General features: G+C 29.5%; 2 protein-coding genes across 2 annotated transcripts; one reads left to right on the top strand and one right to left on the bottom strand.

Moving 5' to 3' along the window:
• Positions 1-55: 55 nt before the first annotated feature.
• Positions 56-7,114, bottom strand: Gr21a (Gustatory receptor 21a). The gene is made up of 8 exons (XM_088199339.1): positions 7,011-7,114; positions 6,847-6,945; positions 6,612-6,784; positions 6,346-6,545; positions 6,145-6,290; positions 3,226-3,422; positions 3,003-3,164; positions 56-338 (listed from the first exon to the last, which is right to left on the bottom strand). Exons 1-8 carry the CDS (start codon positions 7,033-7,035, stop codon positions 210-212), a joined length of 1,131 nt encoding a protein of 376 aa, XP_088055465.1. The 5' UTR covers positions 7,036-7,114; the 3' UTR covers positions 56-209.
• A 5,533-nt stretch (positions 7,115-12,647) lies between these two features.
• On the top strand, positions 12,648-15,968 carry LOC148228035 (protein takeout-like). Its single transcript, XM_088200275.1, has 5 exons — positions 12,648-12,663; positions 12,733-12,964; positions 13,169-13,299; positions 15,438-15,590; positions 15,660-15,968. Exons 2-5 carry the CDS (start codon positions 12,804-12,806, stop codon positions 15,809-15,811), a joined length of 597 nt encoding a protein of 198 aa, XP_088056401.1. The 5' UTR covers positions 12,648-12,663; positions 12,733-12,803; the 3' UTR covers positions 15,812-15,968.

The raw sequence follows: 15,968 nt of genomic DNA, 5'->3' as shown, positions 1-15,968 counted from the left end.
ATTCCTATAGCCTAATGAGTGCATTATTTTGTAATACACAATCCAGTTTTGTGTCCATGCTTAATAGCCAACTAGTGCTAGTTGCCATGCAAGCTGATTGTTCTTAGCAAATAACTGGTTTTATTATAATAATACAGTGCGAGAAATAAGTTCACAACTATAACTATTCAATTAGTGCATATAGCTTGTTTTTTTGTATTATTCTTATTTTAATCTGATCGAGTTTGGGTGATGTTGCTCATCATGGTTGGCACTGTTTTATTTTTGCCGGCTTGTCTCAGTAATGTCAGCTTGAATTGCATCAGAACCACGAGATACGTCACTAAGAAGGATATGTTCTGAAAAAAAATAATCTTAGTTATCAAAATGTAAGTATTGTTTTGTTGGCATTGATTGTTTCATACAAGTGATATACAAGTAAAAATAATACTAGCAAAAACATATTAAGGAGAGGCTGCTTAGTTTAAGAACAGTGTGTTTATCTTAAGTTGAATAATGGACCTTGAATAATCACACGAAATACGAGGAAGTTTGCAGTATATTATTTGCTTATCTAATTATATGAATATTTTATTTTAAACTATTAAAAAAACTATGAGAAAATTTAGAATCTTAGTACATAATATATATAGCCTTAAAGTTAATACTAATGAAATACAATAATTACAAATAAATAATCGTCATATGAGAAGCTTAAAAAACTATATTTTACACAGAAGTTATTGTGAAATTAAGAACAGAAGTATATATAACGTGTACATATTATAAAAACTATAAACATGTAATATGATATACCCAATTTGGCACACAATTAAAAGCGCAGTGAAAAATATTTTCAATAATAAATGATAACTAAAAATATTATGTAATAGCATATTTTTTTATTGCACGACACAGTCAATTGTGTTATTTTATATACATATTATATATTGAAAGGTTTTTCGTCAAAAAGGAAATTAATTTCTTTTTAACAAAATACTGTTCACAAAAACTAAAATCTTTGCGTCGCACACATGTTGTTTGGCATTTTATTGAAAATAAACAGTTAAGAAGGAGTAACAACTAAGGATTTTTAAGAGTAGTGCCTGCAAAATTTTGATGTTTTAAAAATTGTTCAAATTATTTGGACAACTGAGTAAACACCTGAATTCTTAATTGTATCAAACGCTTCATTGAATATAGTATTATTCCTAGGGCCAAATTATTTATGTATGCACGTTTTAATTATTAAATAACAATTGTGGTGACCGATATGTGTTACACAAACGAAAAAAATAACTAAATCCCGCCAAGCCGTCGAGATAAGAGATGACTCACAATAAAAATTCTGATCATTGAAATCATCCAATTTTACTCCAAAATTTTGCACCAGTAGATTCAAGCTAGAATTGTGCCTGTACTGAACATCAGTGGCAATAATGGATATTTCACGGAAACACTCGAAACCACTCGTAAGTATCAGAAAAACTACCATTTTGTGCTTAAAGAATGCGTCTATCTTGCGTAAAAATCGCTATTTTTATCTACCGCTTGCATTAACGATCTTTGAAAGTTCAACGCGTAAACATATTTTCTTTGTTGAATAATCAAGCGATGCAATTGGCCCGCCAACATCCGCACCTGTCTCGAATCAAGAGTATAAAATATGTGATACTTTGGCACATAAGCAGACGATCAAACGATTAGAGACGAGATGGTTAGAGATGAACTCAGAAGAAGGCATCCGGTGCAAACCGAGAGAGATCCGCATCCACGCGAGAGACATCAGCGGAACGTCTAGAAGACATCGCGATGACAATACCAGTTTATTCATCATCACTCAGTCTAAATACAATGCAACACTATTTCCCTGTTGAACAATAACAAAGAGTCTGGCTCCACCCTGAATCAGTATCTTTGCTCATATGATTGAGAACTGAAAGAGACGTTAGACTTTTATTTAATTATCAAATGTACATATGTCATACTTAATTACTTGCTTCCGCCACTTCATTCAAACACTGCTTACGATTTAGAAAATTCAGCTAAACGCGCAGTATGTGGAGCAACGCTGAATCGACCGAAACGATCTTTAGAAGTCCAAGAAAAGCAGCTGCTTTGCATTTCGACCGTTTGCTCTGATTCAGTTAAAGCAGTTATTTGAATTCAAAGAATTCAACTCGATTTTTAATAAGACTTAGAAACCAAGTGGTGCAGTTCTACGGCAAGAAAATACTTATTTATTAATACGTAACAGAATATTCATTTTTGCACAACTTGTAGGCCACATTTAAAATTATTGTGTTTTAAAATATTATATATTATACAAAAACGTTTGCACCGCCTAGGTTACGCACATAATTAAAATTTGTTTATGGGTGAAGGTTAGCAACCCCATTATATAATTCAGATCTCACAGATATAATAGGCATTGATTGTTTTTTTAATCATGTGGAGTTTAAGTCAATGAACTTAAACCCTATTGTTTTTTTTATTAGCTATTTAAATATTTATTTTCAATTGACAGATGTCTACTTATATGTAAAAAATCATTAATGTATTTTAATTTTATGGTGATAATAAATCTGTAGTGTATAAAATATAACATTATTATTCGCATACGTCATAATCGATTGAACGTATTTTAAATTGTCTGTTTTTTATTATAAAATACAACAATATAATTTGAATAAAAAAATATTCTGAATAAATTATATTTTAAATGAGTGGCGAGTATAAAAAACTTTGATTAATTTACAGTACTTTTTTTTAAATGTGAATTGATTTTTACCAGATAAAATAATTATACCGTTTTAAGTTATTAAAATAGAATAATCAGGATAATTTACTAAATTATATATGTTGTATTTGTGCACATTCAATGGTATATTTGTACTTGAATTAATTTCCTGTATACATTTTAAGTTATAAGAAAATAAAACGGAATTAACTCTTTACTAACCTTCCACAAAATGAACTTTAAAATAAATATTTATACAATTTTAACCATTGAAAACACTCACCGTAGTTATAAGCTCTCTGTTGATATTTGTATATCCATCAAGGTTCATGATAGGCGGATTTTTCGCAATCGCTACTAGAAACATTTCGATTTCCTTCTGCATACTATGATCGACCGAAGACAGGTTCACGTTCAATAGACGCTCTTGAAAGTCCAATCCGACCTGTTGAAACATGTATAGAAATTATGAGTGTCATGGACTTTTGAGGTCAAACTTCTTTTACCTTTTTTGAAGCGTGGTAGGCCTCGTTGCAGATGATGAACAACAGAGACATACAATAGCCGCTCAATACGAAAAGACCTAGCTCTTTGTAGCTGAAGCCGTGTTCCAAGATCTCGGAGAAGGAGCCGTACATTGAGATAATGGTAGTGAAGAAGATCAGCAAACAGAATATGCCATACATGTTGGAATAAGCGCGACCTAGAAAATTATACATGAAAGGCCATGCTGCACTCAATTTGTATGATGAATATTCACTGTTGACCAAGACTTTACGGTGGGGTCAACGATCCTATTGTTTATATTGTAATACTATCAGTATTATATTTTTAATTTTTGCGTATACTTATATTTTATAAAATAATTTTGCCTCAACGCCTAGTTTTCCAAGATATTTTTTAGGTGCTCCTAAGGTCTTGTTAATATCAATTAAACCTTTGAACTACAAATGTATCTATATTAGGCTTAAATATTCACGATAAAAATATTATTTGTAGTCAATCTAAAATATTATTATTTTTATGTTAAACTATTCGTAATCAAATTAAATCACACTAAACTAAACTAAATAACAGAAATGCAATTCTGATTCTTAAACACATGAGAATAAACCATATCAAGTGCCTTTAAATGTGTATGTTATAGTGAATGTATATTTTTGTACTTTCACTTATATAAATCTTTTTCAGTGAAACCATATTCGAATACATTTTCACCGTATATTTAGCTAAAACATAATTTATCTGGTAATCGCTAGTTAAATTAAATGCTGCTCTAAAATGTCTATGAAACTCAACTTGATAGTTACGAAACGTTCATTTGCTATTTAAACCTAAACCTAATCTAATGAAAGTAAAAACAATAGTTCGTTTTAGAGCTTTATTAGGTCAAGTTAGGTTTGGTTAATTCGTTTATGCTAGATTTGAGCTTGAACAGCAAATAGATACTTCGCAATTATGTATATTATTTTAGTCAAGTAATATTTTCACCAATATAAATACGATTTCATCAGTAAAAATGTATCAGACAATTTATTTATATTTTCACTGATGAAACTGTATTTATTCATGTACGTTCAGAACATTTTGCTGTACAAAGTGTACGATGTGAATGAATTTTCCTTGGTAAAATGCAGAAAAATAAATATTTATATTGACTTCTTTATTACTCATTATTGTAATATATTTATCTGGCACTAAAATGTTCTAAGAAAACAAAAACATCGGATAGAAATTTCTTAGAGACTACTTTCGTACATTTTAGTGTCTATTTTCCCTGAGAGATGAGTTGGCTTACTTTGTATTTTGGACTTGACCTACTGAAAGTTCTAAAAATGGATTTAGTTTTCGAACTTTTATTGGGTTGTGTTTGGGTTTGAACAGTAATTGAATGTTTCGCAACTGTCAAATTAAAATTCATAGACATCTTAGATGAGTATTTAAATTCACTAGTGACTATCAGTTAAATTATATTTTCGCTAGAAGAAATATATATATAATGTTGAAAATGTATTTGGACTTCACTAGTGAAAATATAACTTTACTGAAAAATACACATTCACTAACATTTATACATCGCATGTAAATAAATAATAATAAATATGTAAAAGGATATATTACTACGTATGGAAAAGTTTAAATCGTATAGTTTAACCACATAAAATAAAATTTACTGGTAAAAATATATATCTACCGGTGAAAATATATTCCGATATGATTTCACTGAAATGACATATTTAAAAAAGTATTTTCTGTATAGATTCGAGACTATTTTTTATAAATTTTCTTTGAGGAAAAATTCTGGTTTACAATCGGGGACGTCATTTAAGCTTTTTCTTAAAATGTATACGTTTATTGCTTAATATGGTATTGCTATTTTTATAATAGATGTTTACAAAGGAATCTCACAAAGGCTGTTTTGGTGCCTGACCAAAATGTTTTATAAAAGGGATTGAAAACTGTGATCTGACATAATGATGTCAGCACTATACACATTTTTTGTGAGGTTATACGAACTGTTATTAGCGTATCTGCAAATTTTACTTTAATGTGCTATGTTGTGACTTATGTGAGAGTGGTCAAATAACTCCCTGAAAATGGATTAACACTAAATAAAATTCATAAGACTATATTTCTTTCCTTATGGTAAATAAAACGGTCAAAAATTAGGCAGCTGAATTTAAACATTGAAGATGAATATCCAAGTGAAAGAACTCCATTTATTTTATTACTTATATGTTAATGGTAGATCGTCAAATCAAGCTTTATGAAATAGTAGATAATGTGGGTATCTTATATGAAATTTTCAGGGTTCAAAATATTTTGAGCAATGAACTAGATTGACTAGTAATAGAAACATCCTCACTAAACATGAAACATGAGCTCACTACCTTTTAATAATAAATGATTTTTCGTCCGCTAACAGAGTAACGGCTTATGTTTTTGTTATGCAAAGGAAATATTGATTGTGGATTACCTTCTTAAAGGTCAAATCTAACTAACAATAGTAACTTGCTACATAAATAAAAAAAAGCAATCTTGAATGCTAACGAATGGTGTGATGTTCCATAGTTCGATCGACCGATTTAAAAACAGAACAAGTTTTAAAGGCGATCGATCAAACATAAAAAGCTATGCTATGGAAAAAAAACTTTTTATAGATAAGAAACATGAGATTAGTTGGGAGATCTTTAGTGAAGTGGGCATCAGTTCCAGTATTTTTAAATACTACTCAGGAATAAATAAAGTTTTTGCTCATTTAGTGCCGCGACTGTTGAAACCAGATCATGTCTTATTAAACTTAATCTAAAAATATTTATAAGAGTTTTTTTTTATTGGGATAAATGGATAAACCTTAATGAGGATTAGGTTTAAATTACAAAGGATTATTTTAAATATATCTGTATTTTCGATATTATAAATACCAAGCTGTTGCATCATATGAGACAAGTCCACCCATAGTTTTCTGTATTCTGCTATTTTTGCTGCGGATTGTTCAACATCTAAAGTCTTCTCCAAGTTAACCGCTAAACCTTTAGAAGCCGTTCCAAATGCCGTACAGTTAATGAACCTTAAAGAAATATCGATCAAAGTATGTTTTTACAGGCGATAAATGCAGTACTCACCACAGTGAGCAGAATCCGTTCAACATCGCCAATATAGGATAATAAGCAAAGGTATGCCAAAATTCAAAGTCTTCTTGTAAATAGAATTGTAATAGTATTACCAGGGCCGCTATTAGCCAAGAGAAAAAACACAGGGCCCATGTCAGCACGTACAGATTAGGAAAAACTATCGGAGTGCCAGTGACCCTCAAATACCTCAACTGAAATTGGTTTTAAATTAATAAAAAAAAACGTTTGCTCAATATATGTTTTTAATATGATTATACTTGATAGTGTGTCCACATGTTTTTAAAAACTGCGACTTGAAATCCATGGCGCCAGGCGGCCACTGGAAGCAAAAAGTGCGGAATCAAGATGCTAATGAATATCACATTATATATGACTTCATCAAATTTTCCGTCAGAATTGTGCATGAAATTCGTGATGCGCGCTTTTCCAACTAAAAAATAATATTAAAAATATATAATACATTATTTATTTTATTACCAGCTTGTTACTCACCAGAGTATATCAAAATGCATTCAATGCCCCAAATGAAGTAAGCCCACATATTGGCAGAAGATATCCACCTGAACGTGGTCCTGTATTTAGATTTAGTTTCTGTATTAAAAAATATAATTTATGATAAACAATAGTTTTATTATGTTTTAAATAAATATATTTACCAGGTGGTACTCTCATAATAGGCATAACACCAGATATTTGGAAGAGAACGAGTAAGCTTTTAGTCGTGTGATAAAAACTGTCGTGTTTATCAAGTAAGAGTCCATCTTTATCGGATATGTTGAGATGCTCATAAGGATCGTTTTCTGAAAAGCAATACAAATATAATATGTTTCTAAAAAAACAATATACTTTTTAAATTGCACTCGAATATGTGTACATAAGACATATACAAGCACAATAGAACAGTAGTAATGGTCGGTGACAAATACTCGAATCTCATATAGACCCAAATGGTTTTCAATTTCTATCATGTCTAGGAGATCAAAATCAGTAAGTATTATATAATTTTAATCGTAATCGATCATCACAGAATAAGTTTTCATAGATTTTCCTAATCTCACATAGAAATAATTAAACTAAAATCGAGCTAGGTCGTACATAATGACATCTATTGATTGTAAGCTGAAATAATAGTTTATATTATTGCTTATATAGATTGATGTTTCACTACTTTGTCACTAATTTTTACAAGTGAGCTTTGGAAAATATTTTTTTGGTCCATCATGTATCATTGTATCGTATATTATTCATACTAAAAATATAAAAAAATAAGCAATTATATTTATACGGTTTACTGTGAGTATTAATACAGAATGCATTTTCACATTTTAGAAATTTTAAAGTCGTGTTTTAAAAAACTATAGAATTCTATTACCAAATAATTTGTACGATTAGATTTTGCAAAACAAACTTATTTTGTGTATATCCTAATGATTAATTAAATTGTATTTATTAAAGATTGAGCACCGCCTTCATGATGTCCTTTTTTTCTTAGATTTTCAATTTGTTGCTTTTGATTTGGATTCTGCACATAGCACTTTTTTGTTTCTGTGTTTTCGTGATTTATATTACTATAAAGCATCTTTGGTTATCTCGATACAAACTAAAAACTTCAGAGTTTCAAGTCCAACTGTTCACGGTTACATGAGACATTAATTGCTCGTTGTTATATTTTTATACAAAGGGTTACCAGTAACATAAAATACAAAATACTACTTGTCATCATGATTTACTTTTTTATTTTATGTTATATTCTATTCTCAAATATATACTATGATAAAGGCAAAAGTTTTATATTAAAGGACCAATGCAGATTTATTTTACAACCATGAAAAATTTATCTCATTGTTTAATCTAAGTTTATTACTGTGATGCCACTTACAAGTGTATTTATTCATTGTCAAAACACAATTTAGAATTTCAATGACAAAATACAATTGTGTATATATTTTTATGTTGTCATAACAAATCCAGTAGAAAAATATCTGCTAAACGACATTTAAGAATTGATTATTTTAAGATATTTATACGAAACAAAATAAATAATAAAAAAATCAATTTAACATACAGTTTAAAATATGGTACATTATATTCTGTTAAGAAATCATGGTCAGTGAGTGTCAAAGCATTTTCATGGTCCATATTCGGTCTTTTTAAAAAATATTGATTTGAGCAAATCATTTTTTTTTTGACCGATCAATACGTAGATTTTAGATGTATTTTTATTGTCATTTCCTGCTTACATAAAAGAGGTTGAAATGTAATTAATATGATTAATTAAGTAAATCGTAATTTTTGCTTTAACAAATAAAAACTAATAAGGAGATTTGATAATATGTATCTTTAAAAATAGTAGTAGTTATTCTAAAGATAGTAATTTGATTGGTTAGATTTTTTTACAATATCAATTAGTTCTGCCTTTATCATTAATATTTTTTGTTGTATTTAATATTTTATTTTATGTATGGCACTCATAATATAACATTTTACTCATCTGTACACTTTTACAATAATAAGAATAAAATATTTTCTATGAAATTATTTTTATTCTACACATACTTTTACACTGAAGCTTTTTCATAAATAAAATTAGATAGTTTCTTGAATAATAACTTACACTGTGTTTATATATAAATTACAGCAATATTTTTTTAATAATTTTACATTAAACGTTTCTTTCTTGCTTATAAATATTGACAAAAAGATAGTGTATCACTTTCTTTGATCTCTAAAACAAGCATAGTTTCTATAATTATCAATAATATCTGTCTAATTTTATTTAATATAGTTTCCAGTGTTAATGTTTTATTTACAATGTAAAGGTTTAATTTCCTTATCTTGAATATCTGCTGCATTGAAACTGCAACTATTTATAGTTAATTAAAAAATATTCTAATCCATTTATCGTAACCCTAAAACACTGTAAATAAATAAACAATAATTATCACCCAGCGTCTAGCTCTAGTAATTTACTATTTAAATTATGAATATCGATTGTGGGTTTTTTTGTTTGTTCAGCTCAACACAAATTATTTACGATCAATCACATCGATTTTTCCTTATATTATAATTAACTAATTTACTACAAAAAAGCTACTAGTTTTATAAATAATATTAAAAAAGTGCAAGCAAAAACTAAGGTCAAGTTATGTTTGCTGCTACATGATGTAATTATTAGTAGAATATATTTTGTGTATCGTTTTTGTAAATTAGTAGATTGTTCAATCAAAATCATGCAATAAGAATTCTTTGTCCAATTTTTTGCTTTCAAAAATGGCAAATATACATAAGTATTGTATAATCAAAATAGAAGATTGTATTGTACAGCTTCATTTTTATATGTTGTTTATGATTGTTGATATTTGCGAATTAAATTTTAAATATCTAAACTTAAAAATGTCTGAGTCTATAAACGAACATTTCCGTAATTTTGCTTTCCAAATATCTTAATAAATGTTTGTCCTGAGATTATTATTATACAAATTCACACCTCCATACATTATTCCCCTGGCCGTACTCGTTTTCTTACATCTAACTATCTTTAAATTGTTTTTATTTCTAATATTCAATCTATGTACATCTTTATTAAATACTTAAAATACTCTGATATTATTTTCTAACTTATATACATATAAATATTAAAACGTTCATATTTAATATTAATTTATCATAATTTATTTTATATGGAAATAATATTGTTATATTGTAAAAATATTTATTACTACACACGTATCCAAAAAACTTGCTTTCTTTTCAGATTCGAAAGCTGCAATTTTAGCAAAAAAATTACCGCTTGGTTAAGTATGTAATTGTGACACTTAAAAACGCTAGCTATCTTGCATATATTTATTGATATTTGTGTATTAATAGCACAATATATGAGTGGTATAAGTTGCTGGTTATTGCCTTAAAAGACCTGGGTTTGAATTCCATATTCTATCATCATTTTTTAATTTCTAATGGAATTAATAACACTGGCCAACATCTTAAGTCAGAATTTTCAGTTAAAGATAGGTACATATATTTTATAAATATATATATATATGTAGGCTATAATTTTTCATTCGAATGTCGAATATCAGTTTTAGTGAGAAAGTGCACTTGGAAACACTCAAAATAATACGAAAAATCAATAAAATGTTCAAGGACAGCTCAAGACACTGCGGTTGAGAGTTTTTGTTACATATGTGAAACATATAAATATGTCAAACAGAGTAATAATATAACTACAAAGATTAAAAATGCATATTTTCACTACTTTGGGTGCCATATTGGTGATCAAGACAAATCATGGGCTCCTCATGTTTGCTGCACATTTTTTAATATAAACGTAACTCAGTGGTTACATGGAAAAGGAAGAACAACGTCATTTGGTGTTCCAAAGGTGTGGAAGAAACCAAGAGATCATGTGAAAGATTGCTACTGACGTCACTGGATTTTCAAGTAAAAATAAACATCGAATTTCGTATCCGAACCTTCCTTAAGACTAGTTTTAAATAGTTCTGACATACCAGTGCTAGCTCCACCATCCAGTATTAAAGATATTATTTTTCATGAATTGCTTCTATCTCGAGGAAGCTGTCATCATAATCGAGCGATGAAAGTTATGACGACGAAAAAAAATTTAAAAAAATGCTCTCCTCACAACTAAAACAATTGAATTCACTTTTGACAGAAAATAGTATTTCTTATTTTAAAAAAATAAATGAATACTTAATTGTTTATTTCTATATAATGAATTGAGTTTGTTATTGCAAGGATATACGTGGATTATTCCAAGAAATCAACAAGGATTATGGTCCAAGTGATCTAAAAGCAGTTTTGATCCACAATGGTAATAAAAAACCAGCAATTCTAATGCTCATGCGGTCAATATGAAAGAATCCTACGACAGTATGTATGTATACCTAATTTTTATAAGCTCGCGAATGAATATCATGTTGCTTAATTAAAATAGCGCGTACATATTATATTATGCATTGAAAATTCTTAAATAATGAGCTACTTCAGCTCATAGCGAATTACCTAGTCCGTAACGTATCAGACTAGTAACTCTGAGGTTGCGAGTTCGAGCCCCGGCAGCGTCACTTGAATTTTTATTTATGAAAAATCTGCGATTATAAAAATCGGCAGTGACATCTTTTGCTTATAAATTATATTACACATAATAATTTATAATTATTATTATTGATGTCACCGATTCCCAAACTTTCAGTCTTGTTAATAATACTTAATTGTAGGTATTCATTATATCTGATTGACTTACTCTGTTGGTACAGATTTACCCTGTTCTAACGCAATAGGCTTACGCCTGTCAGGTTACAGCGGAAGATTTAATAAAAAATATAAATAAAATTGGATTAAAAAAGACCATCAATGGTGAAGGCATTGTCATTTAGATAAGCATATCAACAGCTAGAAATATCGGCCGGTGGAAAAAAACTCCGTACACCAGCCGATCGTAATCAGGCTTGAAGTTGCAACTTTGATTATTTTGGCTTCTGGAGACGATTGTGAAATTATACCTAGTATTCATTGTTATGATTGGGTTTGGTTGTTTCTTTTAATGTTATATTTAACTTGTTACTTTTGAACTTTTATTTTTCGACTAATTATTTACCAGCAATTATTTCTTTGTTCGAGTTAATTTTATTCGGGAACACGACATTTTATTTGGCTGAGCAACGTGACAATAATTCACTTTTGTAATGAAAGGAGATGTAATAAGGATTTCCCTCATGGTTAATTTTATGTCGCAATGCCACGAGCGGAGCATCCAAAATGCCTATATGTGCAGATAGATGCAAGAAATTTAATAAAAAGCATTATATATGACGATGTTTTGCTGAAGTCAAGGATATTTAATAATTAGGAAGAAAAGGCGAGTGACTTTGAGAATAAAAACCAGTTATATACACTACAATATAATAGATATACCTATGTATAAATAAAATCAATTCCAAAAAACCGGATCGAATTAAATTAATGTAAGGCCTACTTTAAGCACCACAAATATAAAGATAGAACGAAAGTGTTGCTAAAAATATGCTCCATGCACACATCTCATTCACACAATTTACTTCTCTAAACTTGTTTGTATATTTATACATCAATTGTAGATATGATGTAGAGAAGTAGTAGGTATATATGGTATAATCCAAAGAAGTTTGTGCCACTTGTACCTCGGTCCGTTCGTGGGAGACTTCTCGCTGACCAATTTCTTAAAGTGCTACTAAAATTTTTTAAAAATGTTCGATAAATTGAAATATTGTTTGATAACTTTCGTTTTCGCACAGAGCGTGTACAGTGAGAGTGAGTGAAGATCTAAATATGGTACACCGTAAAACTAAACGGCGCGGTTTAATTTATTGATAACCGCAGATAAGTTCTTCAAACCATGCAAGGTTTCGAGTCCCAACTTCAACGCATGTCTCAAGGAAACTGGGCAAAAAATGGTGGAGTTGATAGTCAAAGGAGAGCCAGAGTTGAAACTTCAAGGATTTAAGTCTCATCCCATCGAAGACATTGTCAGCAGCGTCGGTTCAACTCTCAAGTTCACGTTTACTAACTGCTTGATTTACGGACCGGAAAATATCAAAATAAGCGATTTGAAGTACGTATTAATATATTTTTCGTACCGAGATTTCGCCTTTTCTTATATTATATCACATATGAACGCAATAACCGGTTAGTGACCTTTTCGTTTATTACTACTACACGTGCACTGAGTAACTGGTGTTAACTCGATACGTATCCAAGTATTTTGGTATGTGACTTTCATAATCAAAATAACCATAAACAATTATATGTATTACAGAGTGAACCCAGATAAGAAGAAAATCATACTTACATATGATCATAATGGCTATATGGTTGCCGATTATAATCTAGAAGGTAGATTGATAATTTTGCCGGTAGCTGGTCGTGGAAAATCAAATATAACTCTAGGTATGTTGTCTAATTATTAGTGTTTTAGGTTAATTATTAGCCACTGATAATAAATTGAATGTCATTGGTTTTAATCTCACATGGATCTGAATTTTTTTTTAATTTTTGATGATATTTGGAAGACTTAGGTTGGAAATTACTATTAATTTAAATTCCAATCGATCACTTCAGATAAGGTTTTTCTAATTACTCTAATTACGTTTATCAACAATTAAAATCGAGTTAGTATAATAGTTAATTAGTGCGATACATAAATGTATAATATAAAAATAGCTACAAAGATAAGCCCCATGAGATTTCATTTTCGCTTAAATTGTCTTAAGGAACTTAATAATGGATGTGCAAAACCAATGCTTAGAATACGCGTTTATTCATATTACAAAAATTATTAATGATTTTTCCGATATAACAGTTGATTTTGTTGTGAAAAGTGGGGATGGGTTGTTCGTGGCGCAACGGTGTGCCTTAAAATCTTTTCAAACTCCTCACTGGACCAAATCTGAAGATCGAAGAGGAAATATTGCTTTTCTTCGGACTTGTGTGAGCTCCACTGATAGCGAGTTCAGGCCTAAAATATATTATATTTCTTAAATGAAGCTATGATTTTTTTGTAAAGTTGTTCGAACTTATGTATTGTCAGAGCAAGCAGATCAACGAATCTCTTTCTCTCGTCTTAGGCATCTTGATCGAACATGAGTGATTTGTGTGGATTGGTGACTAAGTTGTGTATATTTTGCAGTCAGTTGGACGGTTAAAGAACTGATAACAGTTTATTATACAAAATATATAATTTACCTAAAATGTGTCAGTATTGTGTGACGCCAAGTGGTCGTCGGTCCAAAGATAAATTTATTTTAAAGCAAGTTCGGTAATGTTTAATGTTTGATTCTAGTGTCTTCGCTGTGACTATCGAGTAATTATCAGTGATTTGTGATATGACCGAGTGTCATTTTTTTGAAATAGTCATTAGAGAAAGCTTGAACTAATTAAAAACGAGGCCAAATGAGATCATCGAATTTAGTGAAATCTAGTTAAAGGTGGCCGTCCGATAATTACAAACTAAAATTCAAACAATGCTTATTAGAGCATAAGCATCTGTGTTTTAAAATGTTTAATATGGTAATTGATTTCGTGGCTATTGTGCAATTCTAGGTGTTCGGTCAGTATGACAAAAAATTTTCAAACTGACATTATAAATTGGCAAAACATCCATAATTGCATAATAGCCTTTCCAACAATTACTATTGTTTAACAGACATAAGAATTGTAATTTTAATCTAGTTGCATATTGAATCCGTCACAGTGTTAATTTTATAAAATATTTTAACGTGCGGTTTCGCTACATGCTCAGTAAAACATTATTCGCTGGCATTTTATCTGTTTCTGCAAAAATTTTATCTTAAAGAGGTGCATTTATTTCATAATTTCAAACATGCTAAGCAAAAAATAAATCATATTTTGATTTAAATGCGCTGGAACGGAAATTTTAGCGTCATATCGCTAGTACGTGTCCCTTTTAAAGTCCGATAAACATTTTTGGAATTAGTCTATATATTTTTTATTGTTGCAAAACGTTGTTCTTTCAATGTCTTCTTCATTTGCTGGAACAAAAAGAAATCGCAAAGGATCATATCAGGTAACTAGTGAAAACGTTACTTGATATGACGTCAGTTTTAGCCAAGAATATTTTTTTTTATTAGATTGTCTAACAAAAACGGCGTAGAACTTCAAAGTAACAAAGCTTTTTCTGTAGTTTAACCTTGACATTTGACATTACTTTAAAATGAATAAATCGTCAAGTTTGACTGTCACACAAACTACGCGTTCAATTTGGCTGACAATTGCGTTAAAAGTTAGACTTGTGGTATCAGAGTGAGAAAAAAACATTGTTTCATTACTCTCAACGATTTATATTTAATATATTGTACGAAACAACAAGAAACCACTTAACTTAAAAGCTTTATCGTTCGAGTATCTTCGCATATTGTTAAATATTAAATTATTCATATGTATGTATATTGCTATGATTAGTTTATATTATAGTACACATTTGTATATTATACACCACATATTTACTAAATATATTTTCCTGATTATAATTGCTGTTGTAGATTATTAAAATTACTGTTTAATCATAGGCGATTGCCACTACATTTACGACATCGATTATGATATAATTAGAGGAAAAGATGGCGTCGATCATTGGAAGATACAGAAACATCAAGTGACGTATTCTCCGTCTTTCGTGAGATTTGAGTTTGAAAATTTGTTCAACGGAAACAAGCAACTGTGTAAGTAAACTCTATCGTGCATACCTAATCAATAATATATGCTTCAATAACACTAAAAAAAAATTTCAGCTGACAGTATCCATCGATTTGCCAACGATAATTGGAAGGAACTCTTCACCGAGATTGGTCCAGCATTTGGAGTCAAAATTACTAACAGAATCGTTAAAGAGATCGGAAGATTTTTTGCTGCAATACCAGCTTCAGACATGATAGAGCCTTGAATTTATATATTTAAATAAATAAGTTAAATTCTTATAGTATGCTTTATTTAAAATCAATTTAAGCAATACTAATTTTATTGATATTATGTATCATTTTATTAATAAAAAATCTTTTCAAATAAACTAAAAAATATATTTGAATCTAGTGATAATAAAA

Source organism: Plectrocnemia conspersa, unplaced genomic scaffold (assembly GCF_051122295.1).
Source record: "Plectrocnemia conspersa isolate PC_06_02 unplaced genomic scaffold, ASM5112229v1 ptg000012l, whole genome shotgun sequence".
In the NCBI taxonomy this organism is placed as follows: domain Eukaryota; kingdom Metazoa; phylum Arthropoda; class Insecta; order Trichoptera; family Polycentropodidae; genus Plectrocnemia; species Plectrocnemia conspersa.
Note: the sequence above shows the minus strand (reverse complement) of the source record. Positions and strands in the feature narration are given on the sequence as shown.